Genomic DNA, 25,919 nt, shown 5'->3' with positions numbered 1-25,919 from the left:
GGTGGATTCTGACTGGTCCAATTCCTTTTGAATCCAAATCTTCAATCCCTAAAGTCGTATCCTACTACTGTGAAATCTCATTGGATAAAGAGATTTCACGATTTTGGGAGGTGGAAGATCTTGCAAAGAAGACGTTCTTATCCCACGCTGATAAATTTTGTGGGAACTTATACGCTTCTACGACTACGAGAAATAAGGAAGGGCGGTATGTTGTATTTCTTCCATTAAAGGAGGAATTTTTGCAGGATATGAATTTGGGCCAATCTAGAAATATAGCCATGGCACAATTCATTCGAAACGAAGCTCGTTTCTTGAGGGAACCGAGCACCACGACTAAATTTAGGGTTGTTTTTAATGCTTCTTCACCCTCCTCCGATGGTAGACGCCTCAACATTTTATACATAGGTCCTATACTTCAAAATGATCTTGTAGTTTTGATACTTAGGTGGCGATTTTTTCGATATGTCTTCAATGGAGACATAACGAAAATGTATCGCCAGATACTGGTGAATCCCGAGCACAGAACATTTCAAAGAATCCTACACTGTCGTGATTACCAGCTCGATACGGTGACATTTGGGGTTAATTGCGCTTCATATATGGCTATACGGACCATCATGCAATTGGCCGATGATGTCCAGAGTTGCTATCCATTAGCGTCAGATATAAAGGGTGATACGGTCAAAATTTGGTCAAGGGAAAACGTGTGTAAATCGGTGAAATCGTTTATTTAAAAAATCAAATTAAATTTCTTTTTCAAGTTTAATTAGTATAAAATTCAGAAAAAATATTCTGTTAGGCTTTCGCTTTTCCAAATCCGAATTGCCGGGCCTCACGCTTGACACCTGCCATCAGATTTTGCACAGCCACATTGTCCACCTTCTTCGCCGCAGAAAGCCAGTTTGCCTTGAACTGCTGTTCGTCCTTAGCAGTTTTTTTGGTCTACTTTAGGTTCCGCTTGACAATAGCCCAGTATTTCTCAATTGGGCGGAACTCTGGCGTGTTGGGGGGGTTCTTGTCCTTGGGAACCACCTGCACGTTGTTGGCGGCGTACCACTCCATGGCCTTTTTACCGTAATGGCAAGATGCCAAATCCGGCCAAAACAGTACGGTACAACCGTGTTTCTTCAGGAAAGGTAGCAGACGTTTATTCAAACACACTTTCACGTAAATTTCTTGGTTGACAGTCCCGGAAGCTATGAAAATGGTGCTTTTCAAGCCACATGTAAAGATGGCTTGCCAAACCAGATATTTCTTTGCGAACTTTGACAGTTTTATGTGCTTGAAAATATCTGCTACCTTTCCCCTTCCTTTTGCCGTATAAAACTCCTGTCCCGGAAGCTGCTTGTAGTCGGCTTTGACGTAGGTTTCATCGTCCATTACCACGCAGTCAAACTTCGTCAGCATCGTCGTATACAGCCTCCGGGATCGCGCTTTGGCCGTCGTATTTGGTTTATCATCGCGATTTGGAGTCACTACCTTCTTGTAAGTCGATAGTCTGGCTCGTTTTTTGGCTCGATGCACGGTTGTAGACGATACACCCAGCTTATTTGCGGCATCTCGGAGAGAGAGGTTAGGGTTTCGCTTGAAACTACCGGCAACTCTCTTTGTCGTCTCAGCGGCTTACGGTTTTCGATTTCCCCCCGATCCAGACTTCCTGGCTGTCAACAAACGTTCCCCAAACACTTTAATTACATTTGTAACGGTTGATTTGGCAACTTTTAGCGATTTTGCCAGCTTTGCGTGCGAGTAGCTCGGATTTTCGCGATGCGCGAGCAAAATTTTGATACGCTGCTCTTCTTGCTTGGACGGCATTTTGACAACTGAAGAGTGAATTCCAAAATCAAAATAGGAGCAACATTCTACACACACATACCTTCAAAATGAGGGGTGTTCAGGTTTTTAAAATGTAAAATTGAAAGAAATACGTCAAGTTTATATTGACCAAATTTTGACCGTATCACCATTTACTCGGGAACTCAATGTATGTAGATGACGCTTTAGCCGGTGCCCATTCCATTGCGACTGCGGTTGAATGCAGGAATCAACTCATGGAGGCCTTACGGTCTGCTGGGGTTTTAATGAGAAATTGGACGTCAAATTCCAGAACAATCGTTTCCGATCTTCCGAAAGAACACCTTTTGAATTAAGATTTTTAGGAATTTGACGATAGAAGCACTGCGAAAACTCTTGGGGTTGGAATGTCTCGTCCGATTTATTCTACTTTTCAGTCTCTCCTAACTCCGACGACGGTCTTTATAAAAAAAGAAAACGGTTCTTTCTCATATAGCCAAAGTGTTCGACCCCGCGGGATGGCTTCCGCCTACAATTGTTATTGCCAAGATTATTATGCAGTCCATTTGGGCTGAAGGTACAGAGTGGGACGAGAACATATGACCTCACTCTCTATATAATGACCTCAGTCTCTATATAAAATTTCTAGGGGTATATATATATCTATTAATTCTATAGCAGTGCCAAGGTGGTTGGACTACTGCGAAGTCCAATTCCACGGATTTAGTGACGCCTCCGAGGAGGCTTATGCAGCAGCCCTTTATGTCAGGATAAAAGGGAGGTCATACACTTCCGTCCATCTGATTTTCTGCAAGACTAAAGTGGCACCTTTGAAGACGCTTTCAATCTCTAGGCTTGAACTCTGCGATGCGACTTTACTTACTGAAATGATCGACCATATCATTCCACAATTACGGATTCATGATTACACAATTTTTTGTTGGACAGATTTTACTATTGTGCTATTGGATTGGCCAAACCTCCTTGTTTCTGGTCGACATTTGTGGTGAATCATGTATCTAGGATTACACAGGTTGTTAATCCATCGAATTGGTTTCATGTGAGGTCGGAAAATAATGTGGTGTGGTGGCATGGGCCACCATGGCTTGCCAACCCTGAATGTACCTGGCCTAGACTCGACGATATGCCACAGGAGTCCACTGACCTCGAGGGAAGGAATGTAAAGGTTCATTTCTCCTATTATTCAGATTTTGAAGATGTCTTGGAACGATTTCCTCCTTTCCAAGATCGTTTCAAGTAGTTGTCTACATGTATCGGTTCTTTTATAGTACTTATCGAAAGTATCGATCAAATTTCAGTGAACAATCAATCAATATATCCTCAGCTGAAATTTTACTGGTGCAAAAGAATATCCCAATAATGACACAGAAGGCTTAATTTCCAAATGGATCTTTAGCACTTTCCGCAAAGAAGGGGTGTAACGTCACCCTGTGTTTAAATCAATCGGTTATACATATGAACACCCCATGCATTGGAATCACATGATGATGTATGTGTACACCGCCTGTGGGGACAGGGATGTTTGTCAATTTCATAGAATGAATTGTCAAAGGCAGAGAGTAGTCGGTGATGATTAGAATTTGGCGCTTCATTTTATTGACAACTAAGGCGCACAGACAAGTCATCTTTAGCTGTATTATAGCACACGTGGAAGCGCACAGAATTAAGAAAATTTTCCAGCAGAACTGTGTTAGCAGGTGACGTCGCAGTTACAATAGTGTTCGCTGTAAAATTTCTCATAACGCGAGCCACTGGTTGACAACGGGATATTCTGATTGAGTGTTTCAGCGATAGGTGTACACGGTAGCGGTCACCACGCTAACAGAGTCATCCACAAGGTGCCATATGATTGAAGCCCTCCTGCCTCCACCTAGGAAAAAATCTCAGAGACTCCACCAAGAAACATTCCCAGGGTACCACGTGCTAAATATACCATCCATTGGGGAACAGTGATACTGAGTTTGGAATTGTCACCACAAGCAGCTCAACATCATTTGCCGCCACTCAACAACAGATGCAATACAATTTTGGTACAGCAGTTGCAGAAATCCGTCACTCCATTGTAGTACAACGCCAACGCACTGACGCAGCAGATCGATACTCAACCAACGAATACATTGCAGATAGAGTTGGAGATACGAATAACACCTACTTTTCAACAAGTACTTGAATATCGAGCCAGCGTAAGCTCGGCGCCAGGATAAGTACCAGAAGATAATCTAGAAGATATCCATCTGTTATAGCGAGGAGAGAGCAAATTGCTACGCACAACCTCATACTGCCTAAAAATATGCTGGCCTTATAGTCTGTCTGTTAATTTTGTTTTCTTATACAAGTATTCATTGACCAGTCTTTTAATTACGCTCATTTTACATTTATTGCCAAATTATTATTATTCAAAATTTATACGTATTTAAATCAACAACATCGTTTAATATTATCTTAGCTTTATACGCGTATTTTCTTTTTATTTTGTTCCGCCGTAGAAACATATATCTTATTACCAAACCCTCAGTATAAATATATTTATATAAGGAAAGCTAATAGGGCGTATTTAGCCCCAAGATATGGCATAACCTGGCGCGGATAAGAAAGTAGTTACATGTTTTTTAAGGTTCATGTCTCCACTCGTGCATTATCTTTTTATGGGTAATTAATACGAGTAGGGGGAGCTAAAAGTTTATCTCACCACAATATAATTACATAAGAAAAGGTAATGGGTATAATTTTGTCATGAATTGGGTAATAAATTATATTTGAGAAAGAATTTTGTCTACTTATGGTAGGTGTCCAAGATAGGGACTCTGAAAGCTACCCTTTTTGTATGTTTTTTTTTTATAGCAAAGAATTTGTTTGCAAACCTTACGATATCGAGCTCGGATATCAACTTTAAAAAAAAATATTCATATAATCTCATGTGTAGAAAATTTTATTTATGCATAGGTATGTATACAATATTTATACCCTGCGACACACTGTGGAACAGGGTATTATAAGTTAGTGCATATGTTTGTAACACCCAGAAGGATACGAGATAGACACATGGTGGCTTTGGCAATAATGCTCAGGGTGGGTCCCTGAGTCGATTTAACCATGCCCGTCTGTCCGTCCGTCTGTGTGTGAACACATTTTTGTGATCGAAGTCTAGGTCGCAATTTAAGTTCAATCGCCTTCAAATTTGGCACATGTTCCTAATTTGGGTCAGAATAGATCCCTATTGATTTTGGAAGAAATCGGTTCAGATTTAGATATAGCTCCCATATATATCTTTCGCCCGATATGCACTAATATGGACCCAGCAGCCAGAGTTTTATACCGATTTTCTTGAAATTTTGTACAAACATAGCACTTAGACGTATAGTCAAGTGTGCAAAATTTGATTGAAATCGGTTCAGATTTAGATATAGCTCCCATATATATCTTTCGTCCGATATGGACTTATATCGCCCCAGAAGCCAGATTTTTGGCGGAATTTTGTTGAAATTTTGCACAGGAAGTAGATTTAGCATTGTAGCTATGCGTGCCAAATTTGGTTGAAATCGATTCAGATTTAGATATAGCTCCCATATATATCTTTCGTCCGATATGGACTAATATGGTCCTAGAAGCCAGAGTTTTGGTCCAATCTGTTTGAAATTTTGCACTAGGAGTAAAATTAGTAGTGCTGTTAAGTGTGGAAAATTGAATTGAAATCGGTTCAGATTTAGATATAGCTCCCATATATATCTTTCGCCCGATATGGACTAATATGGTTCTAATAGCTAGAGTTTTGGCCCAATTTGGTTGAAATTTTGCACAGGGAGTAGAATTAGCATTGAAGGTATGCGTGCTCAATTTGGTTGAAATCGGTTCAGATTTAGATATAGCTCCCATATATATGTTTTTCTGATTTCGACAAAAAAGGTCAAAATACCAACATTTTCCTTGTAAAATCGCCACTGCTTAGTTGAAAAGTTGTAAAAATGACTGTAATTTTCCTAAAATTTTAATACATATATATCGAGAGATAAATCATAAATAAACTTTTGCGAAGTTTCCTTAAAATTGCTTCAGATTTAAATGCTTCCCATATTTATACCCTGCGCCACACTGTGGAACAGGGTATTATAAGTTAGTGCATATGTTTGTAACACCCAGAAGGAGACGAGATAGACACATTGTGTCTTTGGCAATAATGATCAGGGTGGGTCCCTGAGTCGATATAACCATGTCCGTCTGTCCGTCCGTTACCTTTTGTGTAGACATTTTTGAGTCGATATCAGATTTATGGTACAATAGCTTTGACAAAATATTTTAATATTTTGAGAAAGTCTTTATCAACCTTATTTGCTAATAGTCTTTTACAAATATAGGCCGGTACTATGTTCATTCTTGCGAAAAATTTTTATGGAAACCATTATTTCGCACATAGAAAGCGGCGTTTTTTTAGGTAGCTTGGAGCGCTATTTTACAGGGAGCGATATTGTATTAAGTTGGTGGTTGTTGCTTGTTTTTACAAAATAACATTTTATTTTTCCTTGGGCAATTGATCTGCTATTCCTTTGATCCTTTGTATAGTTTCGGAACAAAAATATGGTCCGTGTTTGATTTATAAACCCGCACAAATAGTTTTTAATAAATAAATTATTTCTTAATTCACATTGCAAATGACGCCGTGCTATAAACGTCAGTTTTTCAACACGAAAAAACAAAGTATCACAAATGGAAAAAATTTCGCAAATTTTTCGCATTTTTTGGTTTTGTATGGAGTTTCAACGCGAAAACCGAACAGAGTACCGGCCTTATGGCAAAACAGACATGTTCATGTGGGAAGAAAATCTCGATTTTGTAAAAGACACAGTCAAAAACAGGATTTTATTGAACTTCAAGAATGTTTTAAGACCGGTACTATGTTCATTCTTGCGAAAAATTTTTATGGAAACCATTATTTCGCACATAGAAAGCGGCGTGTTTTTAGGTAGCTTGGAGCGCTATTTTACAGGGAGCGATATTGGATTAAGTTGGTGGTTGTTGCTTGTTTTTACAAAATAACATTTTATTTTTCCTTGGGCAATTGATCTGCTATTCCTTTGATCCTTTGTATAGTTTCGGAACAAAAATATGGTCCGTGTTTGATTTATAAACCCGCACAAATAGTTTTTAATAAATAAATTATTTCTTAATTCACATTACAAATGACGCCGTGCTATAAACGTCAGTTTTTCAACACGAAAAAACAAAGTATCACAAATGGAAAAAAATTTCGCAAATTTTTCGCATTTTTTGGTTTAGACCGGTACTCTGTTTGTTGGTGCGAAAAAAGTTCCACTCAATCATTGTTTCGCGTTGAAAAATGATAGTGTTGACAATATATTTTGAGGGGGAAAATACAGCCATTTTGGGACTTTTTTGCGTTTAATTCGTCGAAATGTATTGACAACATCGCAGACTGTCACGAAATGATTACATATACATACGCAACTAGTGGCTCGATTTACACACACACGCATACAAAATAAATAATTTGAAAAAGAAGAAGCAGGCGAAGTTATTTTACAAATATCTTTGGAATTAAAAAACTAATTTTACAGAGTTGCATTTTATTTTTTGGAACATAGCAATTAATTCTTGTGATTCCATTCATTGCTACCTCGGTACTATACATGTTGGTTGAAGTGCTAATGCTTGTTTTGGAACATCAATTGCTGTGCCTCCTTTTGTTTAAATTATGTTTCGTGTTTATTATCCCGATGCCCAGTACAAATGAAACGATTGTAAAATATAATTCACCAAATAAAGGTTTTATTTTGTTAACATTTGTGTTTAAATTTCATGTTATATATGTACATTATTTATATTCTACCATATAGTAGGGAGCGGCTAGATATTGTTGCTAGTTTATTATGGAAATACAACTCCATGTTATACTTTGTTTTATCAATCATCAGATTACATTTTTAAATAATAATCAGATCCACTTTTGTGTTGTAAATTCACAAAAATCAGTTTAATAAATAAATTATTTCTTAATTCACATTGCAAATGGCGCCATGTTATGAAAATACTGACTATGCGAGTTACGTCAGTTTTTCAACTCGAAAAAAACAAAGTACCACAAATGGAAAAAATTTCGCTAGTTTTTCGCATGTTTTGGTTTTGTATGGAGTTTCAACGCGAAAACCGAACAGAGTACCGGCCTTTAGTCGAAAAAAGAATGCGATTCTATATTATCGATTTTTTATTTCGGTAGAAAATGTTGTCAAAATTTTATTTCTATATAGAATTTTTGCAAAATTTTATTTTTATAGAAAATTTTGTGAAAATTTTATTTCTATAGAAAAAATTTTGCAACATTTTTTTTCTATAGAATTTTTTGCAAAATTTTATTTATATAGAAAAGTTTGTCAAAATTTTATTTTCTTTAAAATTCAGTCTCTTGACAATAATCTTCCAGTGAAATTTTTGTTGAAATTTAGTAAAAAGTACCTTTCCGCTCAAAAAATACCTTTTTTGTACTTTCTTAAAAATTGTATTTTCCATCCCTGAGTAACTGGCAAAGTGACCAAAATTTTTAAAAGAATATGCACGTTTGGAAATATCTCTTTATTGCACTCTCCAAGTGCTTCCATCGCTAAATTAGGCAGGTTCTTTTCGCAGGTTTTGCGCCATTTCATTTACATATGTGTGTTTGGCCGTTTCGTTGTTGTTGCTATGGCCAAACAAAGCGAGCCATGTTCACAAAAAGAACAACAAACACACATAAAAAGCAGAAATACATTTTCCAAAAATGAAATTTGTGGTGCGAGAACAAAAACAATTTGTTTTTTTTCGACCGTCTTTTCAACTAGTATTCTATGATTTGTGCATGTTTTATAGGTAAGCGTTTTTCAAAATAAAACCTCCAGCTTTTCTTCAACATCTTCGATAAGATTTTTTTATGCAGCTAAAAATATATATATTTTTTTTATATAAAAATATTCTTTAATTTGGGGGGGGGGGTTTGATCCCCCTCACCCCCCCCCCCCCTGAATACGGCCTTGCCCAGATTGAATTCCTTTTATCCATACCGGTTTAGACTTCACTGTACCTTTTGACCTTAAGAATTGTTCTGACCGTGGGTGTCGTGCTACGAAGGGTTACGTGTGCATATTCATATGCTTCGCAACGAAGGCTATTCACCTTGAGGCTACTACAGATCTATCCACTAACACTTTTCTGGCAGCTTTTAGCAGATTTGTGCCAAGACGAGGATGTCCACTGCACCTCCACTCTGACTATGGCACCAACTTTGTTGGTGCGTCCAAAATCCTCCTCACGTCCCAACAGGCCATTGAAACAAACTATGGTGTTCACCATATTACATGACACTTTATCCCACCTGAAGCTTCCCACATGGGTGGGCTCTGGGAAGATAGGGTAAATAGTTTTAAGTCGCACATCCGGAAGGTTGCAGGTAATACAAAACATACCTTTGAAGAATTTCAAACTTTGCTTTCAAAGATTGAATCGTGTTTATATTACCGGCCGTTGTGTCCCATATCCCAGGATCCATCGGATCTCTCGGCATTAACTCCGAGCCATTTCCTTATAGGTCCCCTATAGACCCAAAGATTGAGGATTCACCCATGCATCTTGTAAATCGGTGACAAAAATTAAAAATTATCTACCAACATTTCTGTATTCGGTGGAAAGACGAATACTTGAAAGAATTGCATAAACGTCAGAAATGGAAAAGCACTACTGAGAACATAAAGGAAGGCACAATGGTCGTTGTAAAGGACGAGAATTTAACACCAAATTGTTGGCGAATGGAACGAGTTTCTAAAGTTTATCCAGGTTCTGATGATCGAGTCCGTGTGGCTGATGGCACCACTGCAAAGGGACCTATAACTAGGCCGATTGCAAAATTAGTTGTACTTCCTACTGAATCCCGATCCTAAATCCTATGTTGTACGAACAAATAGAATTTCCTCTTATTATGATTGAAATTTAATGAATAATACAATCCCTCTTAGATTAACATGCGTGACAACACCTCAAGAGACCGACATAAGACTCGGCAAGCCAGATATGTTTGTCGGCCATGTAGACAAACCCATCCACTCCGGAAATGTAAGCGGTTTCTGGAACTGAATTCGGTATAGCGAAAGCAACCAGTGTGAAAGTACGGCTATTGCCGCAAGGCACATGTTTCACCACCGGTTGTAAATACTGCCCGCTGCAACATCATAGTCTGCTTCGTGTTCATCGTAACATAGAATCCATGAAACAGGTGTAGAATCCAATAAAACAAAATCCTCACAAAGAGGCAAAAGCAGAGTCCGCAAATCCCACTCACAAAGTTGTTAAAATCGAAGATAGCAAAGGAATGTGTAAAGTCCGGGACTCTTGGATTCAAGCTCAACGCATTACTAAAAAATCAAAAATTGTCAATAATCTACGCCTCGCTACATTCAATTTAATTAAAGAGTCTGTATGCCTAACCACATTGATCTCGGTACATGAGCCAGAAATCAAAATTAATGCTACGCTGTGCGCGAAAAAATAGAAAATAGAAAAATAGAATCACATTGCAAACTCCAAACCAATCACTGCCACCATCTATCCAACGTAAGTTTTCCAATATCTTACTAGCCGATGAAAAATTCTTGGAATCTGCGAATGTAGACCTGAGTTTGGGTACAGATATCTATTCTAGAATATTAAAGGAAGGTATCTTGAGTCGCTCCGGCTTACCTACCGTCCAAAATACCTTATATGGTTGGGTAACTGCTCCATCTTAGCATGCACATGCACTTTATACATATATATATATATATATATATATATATATATATATATATATATATATATATATATATATATATATATATATATATATATATATATATATATATATATATATATATATATATATATATATATATATATATATATATATATATATATATATATATATATATATATATATATATATATATATATATATATATATATATACATATATATATATATATATATATATATATATATATATATATATATATATATATATATATATATATATATATATATATATATATATATATATATATATATATATATATATATATATATATATATATATAATTATACAATTATTTTTCGAGCTTCATGGACAGATATAGATTAAGGAACATGGTTAATAGAGCCATTGAAAAGAAAACGCCAGATACCAATCTATACACGCCTGGACTGTACATGTTTCGGTTCGGGCGAATGAACCTTTCCACAGCCTTTAGTATAGATCTGGCTGGGAGAGATAACTCAATTTTGGGCCCTTTATGCTAACTCCTTATGGAGAAAACATTTGGGAAATTTACTATGTAACAAAACGAAATAAAAATAAGATTAAGGGACTTGTAAGTTATATGAAAAGATGATGTACAGTGGGAGAAAAGATGATTCAATTTGTAAGAGGAAATTTCCCAAATGTTTTCTCCATAAGGAGTTAGCATAAAGGGCCCAAAATTGAGTTATCTCTCCCAGCCAGATCTATACTAAAGGCTGTGGAAAGGTTCATTCGCCCGAACCGAAACATCTACAGTCCAGGCGTGTATAGATTGGTATCTGGCGTTTTCTTTTCAATGGCTCTATTAACCATGTTCCTTAATCTATATCTGTCCATGAAGCTCGAAAAATAATTGTATAATTAGATATAATGCATTTGGACGTCAATTGCCTGTTTCGGTATCAGGCTAACATGTAATATAATTATATATATATATATATATATATATATGTGTGTGTGTGTGTGTGTAGTCAATAGAAAATAGTCAATAACATTGTTATGCAAATTTATTTTTACCGATTTACCAATAATAAGTTACATTTTAGTATTACTTAACTATAATTTTGTTTATTTTTAAAGCTTGTTAATAAATTTTTGAAAATTGCCCATCTAACTTATTCTAGGAGTTTCATCAGGCATATTTTTAGATGTTGGTAGTAGGCATATAATACTCATAGACATTACTATGTGCCAAATTGAATGTACAATATAGTAGTTCTGACGAGTTTGGAGAAAGGCATAACATATTAATCCAATGATTACAAAAATAATTCCAAGTGACATATGAAGTTTAATATATTTGGGACCTGGAAAACATTTCCTTGTTGCAAAACAGCGCATTCCCCAACTAGCCGATATGAGAATAATACCAGTTAAGACAGGTGCTAAAAATGCCCATAGACTTTGTTTGTTCAGCTCAGTTGCAAAAGCTAAAAGAATTGCACCAAGCATGTGCAAACATGACGAATTTTGTATTTGCGAAATTGCTACTAGAGTAGCCCAGATAGACATTAGGCCACAATAAAAGTCGCAGAATTGTAGTACTTCGAGTTTAACCAAACAGAATCTATGCTCTTCGTGTTCGCAATCACAGGCGTGGTAAAAAACTGAAAATACCATGGCAAAAAAGTATATGATAGACTCGATGTAAAAGCTTCTGCGTATCGCAACATAAATACTTGGAATTAAGAATAAATTACTCAAAATCAATACTAAAGTGGACACCAGTGAAGAAATGCTGGATGGAACTTGGGTATCGTCGCTGCAATCCCAACCACGATAGCCATTTGCACATAAACAAGTTGAAAATACAAATCCCCCTGACATATAGTGGTAACAGTGACCAAATGGTCCACACTTTCCAGAAATACATGGGCCTGATCCTATTGAAAATACAATCGAGGAACTGCAATTTGTGGATGTAACATTTTCCCCTTTAGATATTTTTTGATGATTGTCGAAGTTTTGTACCATTTCCAAGTATTTTGAACTACATTTGGAATCCAGGAGGCAGCCTTTAATTTTTACGACGTCACTGTCATTCATAGATGCAAAGCATATTGGATCCTTCAAACAATTCCGATAATTAGTTCTATTAGCTATACAAGGGCATTTTGGATGCATGACGTCTAGCATATATGCATATTTTTTTAGAAACTCTTTAACCACCTCAATTCGGTCTGAACTATTATTATTATTATCACAATATAGACCCATAGTTATAAACCATGAGCCGGCTTCCGGAAAAGGAATATGTAGAATTCCTCTATTTGTAGTTGAGTTGGCATTGTTAATTACAAAAGATGCTGGCAGCAGAATCTTTCCGTAGCGACACTGATTCGGCCATACTGGTTCGCCTATGTCACCATGGTTCATGCATACAATAATTGTTTGGTTCCTTTTTTCACTTCCGTCGAGGGCACTGTTTAATGGATCATCTGCAAAAAACTTGTCATTAAACTTTTCAGTCCTTTCGTCTTCGATAATTGATAAGCGAGGTTTTTTTCTCTGTTCTTCAGTATCATTAACATTCATCGAAATGACGAGAGACAGAGTGCCACCAACATCATATACTTCTCCGATATTAAATGTAAAACCAACTAACACTCCTCCTGTAAGATTCAAGGTAGTGGGCACCGTTCCATTTTCATCTGCCTCCAACTCATAATCGAACGAAAAAAAATCGCGATAAGTTTGTCTGAGCAATGGATAAAATTCAATGTTTCGTAAAACCGTAGGTCTTAAGCTGTTTACCTCTTCATCAAACAGTTTATGTTTCGACTCAAAGTTCTCGGCGGAATACTGCTTATAATCGATTTGAAAATTAAATCGTACTGAGTAATTCATTCTTTTGTCCATACCCAAGTGTTCTTCAATAGGAGGAGTTTCAGTAGAACTTTCCAAATACTCGTCAGTCGCATTAATCTCGTGAAATCTTAACAGCAAATAATGCCATGTTAAAGGACGTACATCGAAATTTATTGTGATTTGACTTGTGTCATTGGCTTGAAAATAGGTATTTTGCATTCTCTTAATTTTATGATCTGGGGGGCTTTGATGCAAATAGGGAATTGCGTTCGCTTGTACGTGCAAACCAACTAAGGGGCAATTCAAACATTTTTCTCTAAACTTTATGAGAGCTTTTGCCATTACAACATTAGCGGGTACAAATATTTTGTAAATTATTTCGTTATGAGTATCTTTCAATTTTGCATTCCGCGCATTGATTAATATTGTATGCAATGTGTTGTTGTGGTCTTGTCCTCTGGTGGTAATTATGGGTTCGCAGAGGTCCACCGACATTTCGGCCTCAAGTTCTGTGTTGCACGAAGCAGCAATCCCTGTAAAAGAAACAATATTTCGATATACTTTCAAATGCACGGATAGAAAAGTATGTTTTTCATATGTTTCGGTGTAGACAAAATGTCCTTCTCGCTAAATTCTTCAAACATAACCCCCCTGTTCTGGTCTACGAATTCGCAAGATTTTGAGTTGCCAATTTTTACAAATGAAATTCCTCATTGATAGGAACAGTTTGAATGAATTCATGTTCATTAATATAATAAAACAAGCAAAAGTTATTGTAATTAATAATACCATTAATAGTATAATAATTAATAATGCAAATATTCAATAGGTAATAAATATAAAATAATATATATTCTGCTATAACACATGAAACAATTTTTCTGATTCAATCACGAAATTAATTATTACAATTACTTTTAATTGAGATGTCTTCAATCACGAAAATGATAGTATCAATTACAGTTTTAATTGGGCATACAAAAGTATTTGATTAAAAAATTAATTGATTTGATTTTAAAATTTCAATTCATTTTTTAATTGATTCTATTAAAAATTTAATTGGTGTTGATTGCAAAACTCAATCAATTGTTTGAAATATAAACCTAACTATTTTCAGTTACTTTCTTATCTGACTTTTCGTTTTTAGTTTGATTACAAAATGTATTGTTTGAAATAAATTTTTATTTAAAAATTTAAATTGATCCAATTAGTTTTTAATGGAAATGTTTTCAATCACGGAAATGACAGTATCAATTGAAACATTAATTGATACTATTAACTTTTGAGATTGATTTTTTATTCAAGTAAAAAATTTGTCGAATCAATTAAATTTTTAATTGAACAATTTTTAAAACTCAATTAAGACTTTGATTGGAAAATTTTCGTGAATTCGTTTTCTGTGTAGTGGTTCGGAAAATAAAGATTGAGAAAAAATTTCATTTGGAGAATTCTTAAACCAGAACAGGAGGTAATATATATTTAAATGTGAAAATGTAATGCTCCTAAAATAGCATAATATGTTTGGGGCATATATGTTAATATATTAGATACTATGTTTGGGACATTAATTTTTCATAAAAATAATATGGGTAGATATTGAGTCAGAAATTTCGAGTAAACATATATTGCGATATTTTATTCAGAGTGCGAGAGTAAAGCGAAAGACCCATCGGTGTCAAACGCGGTTTGACAGTTCCCAGAATAAAGAAGCAACGAAAAAAATAGGGGGAAATCCAAATTCTCTTTGACATTCGTTCTTACAATTTTCCTATTTTATCCACAATTTGAACATTTTTGATACACCAGTATCCATGTTCTGTGATTCTCACATTAATAAGTTACTCAAATGGTATATCACAAATGGAACAGAAGAGCAATTTAAACAAAATTTTGTTTCTCTCATTGAACTGTTTCTGCAACATTGTGATTCGAAAAAAGGCAGTCATGTGTCAAACATTTTTTGTTTTATTGGAAAAATTGTGTGAAAAGTGTTGCTGTAATGCTACACTGATACAAAAAACTTCATTATAGCCATATGTGTCATTAAAATTCATCCAACGAAACATTTTCATGAATATAGCGACATTTTTCGTCATTATAATGATTTTTAATCCAATTTTTTCCTTCAACATATGGAATTTCCTTAAAGAGAAGATAAAACTATTATTTTTAATAAATTTTCTTCAATGTGACAAAACTAACTTAATTTATTTGTAAAATGTTGCAAATTGAAAACTATTATAGCTAAAATTTTCTGAAATAAACCTACATTTTCTTTCATGCACTGTTAGAAAAATATGTTTTTCATATGTTTCGATATAAACAAAATGTGTTTCGGGCACAATTTTTAAACACAATATATTTAAGTGCAAACATGTAATGTTCTCAAACTAACACTAAATGTTTGGAACACATATGTTAATATGTTAGAATATATTATGTTTGGGGCATGCATGTTTCATAAAAATTATATGTGTGAATGTAAACATATATAAATTTACAAATTTCGAGTAAACATATATATGTTGTGATATTTTATTCAGAGAGCGAAAGAGAGAGAAAGAGAGTATAGAGAAAGAAATAGAGATAAAAACCGGGAGGGTTGACGAATGATATCAAATTAACACAGCGAGAGAATCGAAAGAGAGCAATTTCTGTGAAACCGCTTATATGTTGTTTCGGAAACTGCTTTATGATAAGGCCAAAAATTTTATACGCTTAAGTCTAAATATTATTTAATTTGTGTATATTATAAAATTATTTATGTATGTTTATACTCGACCCCACGTTCTTCCTTTGTTAGAGTTTTTGAATTCCTTCCAAAATATCAAACTTTTATACCAAAACCAGTTTTTTATTACAAAATTGTTATTTTTGCAATAAAAAAATAATATTTTATCCAAAAGCTCAGTCCATTTCGTTTATATCAAGCACTGTTTCTGACTGTAAATCTTTAATAACCCACATTTCGAAGTTTCATTATAAAAATTTAATATAGTATAAATATAAATGCGTAAATTAAAAAAAAAAAACAATTGGTGTTTGGTCGGAGCGTCCTTCTTCAACCGTCGAACTGAACGGACGTGTTTTTTAATAGCGGAGTATTTCATCGTAATAAGTACTTATTACGAATTTCACGTGTGGTGGAAATAATAAACCACCATGCAGCGAAATTCAAAGTCATCCACTGGGTTGCTAACTTCAGGGCCCAGTGGACGGGTAACGACTGAAGTTATAAATTTGGGCATCGACCAAGAGTCAGGCCCAATTAGTCGACCTGTAGACGGGTCGACTGGCGGTGACACTTTGGCAAGTCGAACCTTTTCTAAGGTGACGACATCAAAAGGAGGCAATCCCTCTCGAAAGAGATTCAAGGAACGAAGAAATGCTTTGTTTATCCTAAAGAAATTAGGATCAGTCGACCCAAGCACGTTGTCGGCTAAGCAAAGCGATTCCTTAAAATGGGCTCAAGGAATTCTTGAAGCTGGAAAAAGGGAACGATCACCGGATGAGCTGCCATCCTCTAAACGGGATCAAAGATCGTTTGCCTCAGTTGCAAAAGACAGCCTTGTGATGGCTATTATTAATAAAGGAGCATTGGACGGTATGATTCCAAGGCAAAAATGGGGGGAAATTGAGAACGCGATGTCTGGTGTCTACTCAGAGGTGCGAAAAAAGTTTCCCGGACCAAGTCCTCGACGGCAAGATGCTGGATGGTATCAAGGACGATATAAGTTAATAGCTTTTGCAGACCAGAGGTCTATGGATTGCTTTAAAGCTGCATTGATGCTAATTGGTGAAGTTTGGGAAGGAGCCGCTTTGGAGTTAGTCGATAAAAAAGACATACCGGCTAAACCTAGAGCACATGCATGGATACCGGCAAACCCTCCTGATCCTGAGTCAATACTAGAGAGACTAAAAGAATGTAACCCAGATCTTCCAACCGCCGATTGGAAGGTTGGTCGTTTGGATGAGGTGGATGGACCAAGACGACATGCGGTGTTTATATTAAACATAGAGTCGCTGCCACATCTAGCCCAGACCCAAGGACGCGTAAGTTATGGCTTTCATGATATCCATATGAAGGTATACAAAAGCGATCAGCCAAAGGATTCCGAAACGGACAAGCCTCCGGTAGAGTCAGCAGTGGAAAAATCTCCTAGCGAAGCCGAAGGAGACATAAAACCTGCAGACTATGGCGAAAATCATATGCGGGAAGTTTCTACAGGCTCAAGCCTCACCAAAACTGAACCGCGGATTGTTGCGAGAGTCACCGAGATCTGTGAAGAGGAAGCCCTTGATGACTCAATTGAAGCGGCTGATGTGACGGTGGTTGAAAATTTGGATGGTTCTACGGTTCCTCCAGATAAATCTTCACCATTGTAAGGCCGCTTGTGCTGCCTTAAAAGTTCTCCTGATGAAAGGAGACATAGATATAGTTCTTATTCAAGAACCATACATATATAAGAACAAGATCTGTGAATTAAGCACTCCGGGTTTCAAACTTTTGCATAATACCGGTACCGATATAAATCGAGCATGTATAATTGCTAAAAACGAACTAAACTTGTTTCTGCTTCCTTCATTGAGCAATGCAGACACTGTCGTAGCCAGTCTAGAGATATCCACATGCAAATATTGGGTATCTTCGGTCTACATGGGACATGATAGGGAGATGCCACCCTGTGCCGTTAAGACCTTAGTTGAGGAGTCACTAAAAACAAAGACAAAACTCATTATGGGATGCGATGCAAATGCACATCATAGTATTTGGGGAAGTAGTGATACTAATGCAAGGGGAGAGTCGCTAATAGAGTTTATTTTGCGTACTGACCTGGTAGTTTGCAATAAGGGAGATGCACCAACCTTCGTCACCAGGAACAGACAAGAGGTTTTGGACGTAACGTTGACCTCTCCGGAACTGAATGATAAGATATCTGAGTGGCAAGTTTGAGGAAACATAGCTTCTCAGATCATCAAAGACCATATTTCCGCCAAATGTTAGGAAAGCTGATTGGAATAGGTATAGGGAATCGTTCAATTCGATGATACCGGAAATGCCGGAGACAAATATGAGCACTGTGCAAGATATCGAACACGCAGTGGAGCGGATTACTAAGGCCTTCAACATTTCACTGAAAGCTGCTTGCCCTAGAGGAAAGCCAAGGGGAAAAAATCGGCCGCCATGGTGGACTACGGAGTTAAGTAATATGAAGAAATCCTGGAGGAAGCTCTTTAACAAAGCAAAGTCCACAAGAGCTCCGGAGGATTGGGACACTTACAAGATGAATCTGAGAGAATATAAACGAGAACTGAGAAGGTCTCAACAAAACTCTTGGGATGATTACTGTAGCAGTATTGAGAATACGTCAGAGGCTTCCAGACTACGGAAGGTACTAGCATCCACTAACACCGCTCCAGGTTTCATTAAAACATCGGAGGGAAATTGGACAACGTCCAGTGAGGAGACGTTGGAGGTACTTTTGGACACACACTTCCCTGGAAATCAGACGGTTGAACCATGTTCCGGCGGTGTAACAGAGGCTCAGCGATCATTTCCTATCGAGGAAATTGTGTCGGAATCTAGAATAAAATGGGCTTTAAATAGCTTTGGACCATTCAAATCCCCCGGACCTGGTGGTAATTATGGGTTCGCAGAGGTCCACCGACATTTCGGCCTCAAGTTCTGTGTTGCACGAAGCAGCAATCCCTGTAAAAGAAACAATATTTCGATATACTTTCAAATGCACGGATAGAAAAGTATGTTTTTCATATGTTTCGGTGTAGACAAAATGTCCTTCTCGCTAAATTCTTCAAACATAACCCCCCTGTTCTGGTCTACGAATTCGCAAGATTTTGAGTTGCCAATTTTTACAAATGAAATTCCTCATTGATAGGAACAGTTTGAATGAATTCATGTTCATTAATATAATAAAACAAGCAAAAGTTATTGTAATTAATAATACCATTAATAGTATAATAATTAATAATGCAAATATTCAATAGGTAATAAATATAAAATAATATATATTCTGCTATAACACATGAAACAATTTTTCTGATTCAATCACGAAATTAATTATTACAATTACTTTTAATTGAGATGTCTTCAATCACGAAAATGATAGTATCAATTACAGTTTTAATTGGGCATACAAAAGTATTTGATTAAAAAATTAATTGATTTGATTTTAAAATTTCAATTCATTTTTTAATTGATTCTATTAAAAATTTAATTGGTGTTGATTGCAAAACTCAATCAATTGTTTGAAATATAAACCTAACTATTTTCAGTTACTTTCTTATCTGACTTTTCGTTTTTAGTTTGATTACAAAATGTATTGTTTGAAATAAATTTTTATTTAAAAATTTAAATTGATCCAATTAGTTTTTAATGGAAATGTTTTCAATCACGGAAATGACAGTATCAATTGAAACATTAATTGATACTATTAACTTTTGAGATTGATTTTTTATTCAAGTAAAAAATTTGTCGAATCAATTAAATTTTTAATTGAACAATTTTTAAAACTCAATTAAGACTTTGATTGGAAAATTTTCGTGAATTCGTTTTCTGTGTAGTGGTTCGGAAAATAAAGATTGAGAAAAAATTTCATTTGGAGAATTCTTAAACCAGAACAGGAGGTAATATATATTTAAATGTGAAAATGTAATGCTCCTAAAATAGCATAATATGTTTGGGGCATATATGTTAATATATTAGATACTATGTTTGGGACATTAATTTTTCATAAAAATAATATGGGTAGATATTGAGTCAGAAATTTCGAGTAAACATATATTGCGATATTTTATTCAGAGTGCGAGAGTAAAGCGAAAGACCCATCGGTGTCAAACGCGGTTTGACAGTTCCCAGAATAAAGAAGCAACGAAAAAAATAGGGGGAAATCCAAATTCTCTTTGACATTCGTTCTTACAATTTTCCTATTTTATCCACAATTTGAACATTTTTGATACACCAGTATCCATGTTCTGTGATTCTCACATTAATAAGTTACTCAAATGGTATATCACAAATGGAACAGAAGAGCAATTTAAACAAAATTTTGTTTCTCTCATTGAACTGTTTCTGCAACATTGTGATTCGAAAAAAGGCAGTCATGTGTCAAACATTTTTTGTTTTATTGGAAAAATTGTGTGAAAAGTGTTGCTGTAATGCTACACTGATACAAAAAACTTCATTATAGCCATATGTGTCATTAAAATTCATCCAACGAAACATTTTCATGAATATAGCGACATTTTTCGTCATTATAATGATTTTTAATCCAATTTTTTCCTTCAACATATGGAATTTCCTTAAAGAGAAGATAAAACTATTATTTTTAATAAATTTTCTTCAATGTGACAAAACTAACTTAATTTATTTGTAAAATGTTGCAAATTGAAAACTATTATAGCTAAAATTTTCTGAAATAAACCTACATTTTCTTTCATGCACTGTTAGAAAAATATGTTTTTCATATGTTTCGATATAAACAAAATGTGTTTCGGGCACAATTTTTAAACACAATATATTTAAGTGCAAACATGTAATGTTCTCAAACTAACACTAAATGTTTGGAACACATATGTTAATATGTTAGAATATATTATGTTTGGGGCATGCATGTTTCATAAAAATTATATGTGTGAATGTAAACATATATAAATTTACAAATTTCGAGTAAACATATATATGTTGTGATATTTTATTCAGAGAGCGAAAGAGAGAGAAAGAGAGTATAGAGAAAGAAATAGAGATAAAAACCGGGAGGGTTGACGAATGATATCAAATTAACACAGCGAGAGAATCGAAAGAGAGCAATTTCTGTGAAACCGCTTATATGTTGTTTCGGAAACTGCTTTATGATAAGGCCAAAAATTTTATACGCTTAAGTCTAAATATTATTTAATTTGTGTATATTATAAAATTATTTATGTATGTTTATACTCGACCCCACGTTCTTCCTTTGTTAGAGTTTTTGAATTCCTTCCAAAATATCAAACTTTTATACCAAAACCAGTTTTTTATTACAAAATTGTTATTTTTGCAATAAAAAAATAATATTTTATCCAAAAGCTCAGTCCATTTCGTTTATATCAAGCACTGTTTCTGACTGTAAATCTTTAATAACCCACATTTCGAAGTTTCATTATAAAAATTTAATATAGTATAAATATAAATGCGTAAATTAAAAAAAAAAAAACAATTGGTGTTTGGTCGGAGCGTCCTTCTTCAACCGTCGAACTGAACGGACGTGTTTTTTAATAGCGGAGTATTTCATCGTAATAAGTACTTATTACGAATTTCACGTGTGGTGGAAATAATAAACCACCATGCAGCGAAATTCAAAGTCATCCACTGGGTTGCTAACTTCAGGGCCCAGTGGACGGGTAACGACTGAAGTTATAAATTTGGGCATCGACCAAGAGTCAGGCCCAATTAGTCGACCTGTAGACGGGTCGACTGGCGGTGACACTTTGGCAAGTCGAACCTTTTCTAAGGTGACGACATCAAAAGGAGGCAATCCCTCTCGAAAGAGATTCAAGGAACGAAGAAATGCTTTGTTTATCCTAAAGAAATTAGGATCAGTCGACCCAAGCACGTTGTCGGCTAAGCAAAGCGATTCCTTAAAATGGGCTCAAGGAATTCTTGAAGCTGGAAAAAGGGAACGATCACCGGATGAGCTGCCATCCTCTAAACGGGATCAAAGATCGTTTGCCTCAGTTGCAAAAGACAGCCTTGTGATGGCTATTATTAATAAAGGAGCATTGGACGGTATGATTCCAAGGCAAAAATGGGGGGAAATTGAGAACGCGATGTCTGGTGTCTACTCAGAGGTGCGAAAAAAGTTTCCCGGACCAAGTCCTCGACGGCAAGATGCTGGATGGTATCAAGGACGATATAAGTTAATAGCTTTTGCAGACCAGAGGTCTATGGATTGCTTTAAAGCTGCATTGATGCTAATTGGTGAAGTTTGGGAAGGAGCCGCTTTGGAGTTAGTCGATAAAAAAGACATACCGGCTAAACCTAGAGCACATGCATGGATACCGGCAAACCCTCCTGATCCTGAGTCAATACTAGAGAGACTAAAAGAATGTAACCCAGATCTTCCAACCGCCGATTGGAAGGTTGGTCGTTTGGATGAGGTGGATGGACCAAGACGACATGCGGTGTTTATATTAAACATAGAGTCGCTGCCACATCTAGCCCAGACCCAAGGACGCGTAAGTTATGGCTTTCATGATATCCATATGAAGGTATACAAAAGCGATCAGCCAAAGGATTCCGAAACGGACAAGCCTCCGGTAGAGTCAGCAGTGGAAAAATCTCCTAGCGAAGCCGAAGGAGACATAAAACCTGCAGACTATGGCGAAAATCATATGCGGGAAGTTTCTACAGGCTCAAGCCTCACCAAAACTGAACCGCGGATTGTTGCGAGAGTCACCGAGATCTGTGAAGAGGAAGCCCTTGATGACTCAATTGAAGCGGCTGATGTGACGGTGGTTGAAAATTTGGATGGTTCTACGGTTCCTCCAGATAAATCTTCACCATTGTAAGGCCGCTTGTGCTGCCTTAAAAGTTCTCCTGATGAAAGGAGACATAGATATAGTTCTTATTCAAGAACCATACATATATAAGAACAAGATCTGTGAATTAAGCACTCCGGGTTTCAAACTTTTGCATAATACCGGTACCGATATAAATCGAGCATGTATAATTGCTAAAAACGAACTAAACTTGTTTCTGCTTCCTTCATTGAGCAATGCAGACACTGTCGTAGCCAGTCTAGAGATATCCACATGCAAATATTGGGTATCTTCGGTCTACATGGGACATGATAGGGAGATGCCACCCTGTGCCGTTAAGACCTTAGTTGAGGAGTCACTAAAAACAAAGACAAAACTCATTATGGGATGCGATGCAAATGCACATCATAGTATTTGGGGAAGTAGTGATACTAATGCAAGGGGAGAGTCGCTAATAGAGTTTATTTTGCGTACTGACCTGGTAGTTTGCAATAAGGGAGATGCACCAACCTTCGTCACCAGGAACAGACAAGAGGTTTTGGACGTAACGTTGACCTCTCCGGAACTGAATGATAAGATATCTGAGTGGCAAGTTTGAGGAAACATAGCTTCTCAGATCATCAAAGACCATATTTCCGCCAAATGTTAGGAAAGCTGATTGGAATAGGTATAGGGAATCGTTCAATTCGATGATACCGGAAATGCCGGAGACAAATATGAGCACTGTGCAAGATATCGAACACGCAGTGGAGCGGATTACTAAGGCCTTCAACATTTCACTGAAAGCTGCTTGCCCTAGAGGAAAGCCAAGGGGAAAAAATCGGCCGCCATGGTGGACTACGGAGTTAAGTAATATGAAGAAATCCTGGAGGAAGCTCTTTAACAAAGCAAAGTCCACAAGAGCTCCGGAGGATTGGGACACTTACAAGATGAATCTGAGAGAATATAAACGAGAACTGAGAAGGTCTCAACAAAACTCTTGGGATGATTACTGTAGCAGTATTGAGAATACGTCAGAGGCTTCCAGACTACGGAAGGTACTAGCATCCACTAACACCGCTCCAGGTTTCATTAAAACATCGGAGGGAAATTGGACAACGTCCAGTGAGGAGACGTTGGAGGTACTTTTGGACACACACTTCCCTGGAAATCAGACGGTTGAACCATGTTCCGGCGGTGTAACAGAGGCTCAGCGATCATTTCCTATCGAGGAAATTGTGTCGGAATCTAGAATAAAATGGGCTTTAAATAGCTTTGGACCATTCAAATCCCCCGGACCTGATGGAATTACTCCGGCGGAGTTACAGGCAGTGGCTGAAAGAGTTATCCCCTGGTTGACGGTGATATATAAACGATGTGTAAACTTAGCATATATTCCAGAAAAGTGGAGGGAAACAAAAGTCGTCTTCATACCTAAAGCAGGAAAAGCCTCTCACTCGAGTGCGAAGGATTTCCGACCAATCAGCTTATCCTCATTCCTACTTAAGACCCTGGAGAGGATGATAGACATGTATCTTAGAACTAGCGTGGATTCAAGTTTGCTCTCGAAACGACAGCATGCATACTCGAAGGGCAGGTCTACTGAGACCGCATTGCATGAACTAGTCAGCTTTATTGAAAGCTCACTATCTGTCAAAGAATACACAATCGTGGCGTTTCTAGACATCGAAGGGGCGTTCAATAATGTCCATCCGAGCTCGATATTAAATGGACTGACAACTCTGAATGTTGATCCAGGTATACTTAGGCTGTTAGACGAACTTCTAATAAAGAGACGTATTTCAGCCACACTAGGGCAAGCAAACATACAAAGGTATGTGAACAGAGGCACTCCCCAAGGAGGAGTTCTATCACCTCTTCTTTGGAATGTTGCTATAAACAACCTTCTGGTTTCCCTAGAAAAAGAAAGGATAAAAGTGGTGGCATAAGCAGATGATGTGGCGCTAGCAGTCAGGGGAAAATTCCCATCCACAATCAGAGATATTATACAGAGAGCTCTCCGGATGACTGAGAAATGGGCGAAAGATAATGGTCTTGGTGTAAATCCAGCAAAGACAGAACTAGTCATGCACTGCAAAGATCGTAAAACTCCCACGGTTAGGCCCATTTCCTTAGGGGGTATTGAAATTCCCTTTGGTGAGTGTGCAACATACCTTGGCGTTATTTTGGACAGGAAGCTGAATTTTAGGCTTAATATTGAAGAGAGGGCGAGAAAAGCCACGGTAGCTTTGTACTCGTGCAAAAAGGCAATAGGGAAAAAGTGGGGACTAAAACCAAAAAATGTGCATTGGCTATACACTGCAGTAGTTAGACCTATAATGCTATATGGTGTTGTAGTCTGGTGGCCGGCACTTCAGAAACCGACTTGTTTAGATAAAGTTCAGCGTATGGCGAGTTTATGTATCTCAGGCGCATTTAGTAAGACAGGAACAGACTCCCTCAATGTCATGCTACATCTATTGCCTTTAGACATTTTGGCCAACCAGTCAGCTGCAACAACGGCTGTGCGGTTGCGCGAGCTATCGCTGTGGTCGGAAAAAATGTACGGTCATAGTTCGGTCCTCAAAATAATGCCAGATGTGCCTAACGTAGTGGATTATACCCTGGCAAAACCACTTTTCGACAAAAAGTTTGAAACTCTAATTCCCAACAGTGAGGCGTGGTGTACACAGACCCCGGGGAATAAAAGATATATAGATTTCTATACTGATGGCTCCAAATTGAATGGACAAGTGGGGTTCGGAGTATATTCTAAATATCTGGAAATTCGAATAGCGAAAAGATTACCTAATCACTGTAGTGTTTTTCAGGCTGAAATATTAGCAATAAGAGAGGTGGCGAATTGGCTGAGAAGTAATGTTCCAACAAATATAGGCATTAATATATACTCAGACAGTCAACCTGCAATAAAATCCTTGGACTCTGTGTTCCTCAACTCGAAAACGGCCATCGA

The 25,919-nt window shown here is 36.7% G+C and overlaps 1 protein-coding gene across 3 annotated transcripts in view; it reads right to left on the bottom strand.

Annotated features, from left to right (window-relative positions):
- Positions 1-11,613: 11,613 nt before the first annotated feature.
- Positions 11,614-25,919, bottom strand: part of LOC142221510 (uncharacterized) — a 549,478-nt gene continuing 535,172 nt past the window's right edge. For all 3 annotated transcript variants that reach the window (XM_075291262.1, XM_075291261.1, XM_075291263.1), the window contains one exon: positions 11,614-13,965. In XM_075291262.1, coding sequence (XP_075147377.1) covers positions 11,735-13,965 — 2,231 coding nt within the window. In that variant the 3' untranslated portion in view covers positions 11,614-11,734. The remainder of the gene's footprint in view (positions 13,966-25,919) is intronic.

This window comes from Haematobia irritans, chromosome 1 (assembly GCF_050003625.1).
Source record: "Haematobia irritans isolate KBUSLIRL chromosome 1, ASM5000362v1, whole genome shotgun sequence".
In the NCBI taxonomy this organism is placed as follows: domain Eukaryota; kingdom Metazoa; phylum Arthropoda; class Insecta; order Diptera; family Muscidae; genus Haematobia; species Haematobia irritans.
The sequence above is the reverse complement of the archived record's forward strand: the minus strand, read 5'-3'. Positions and strand labels throughout refer to the sequence as shown.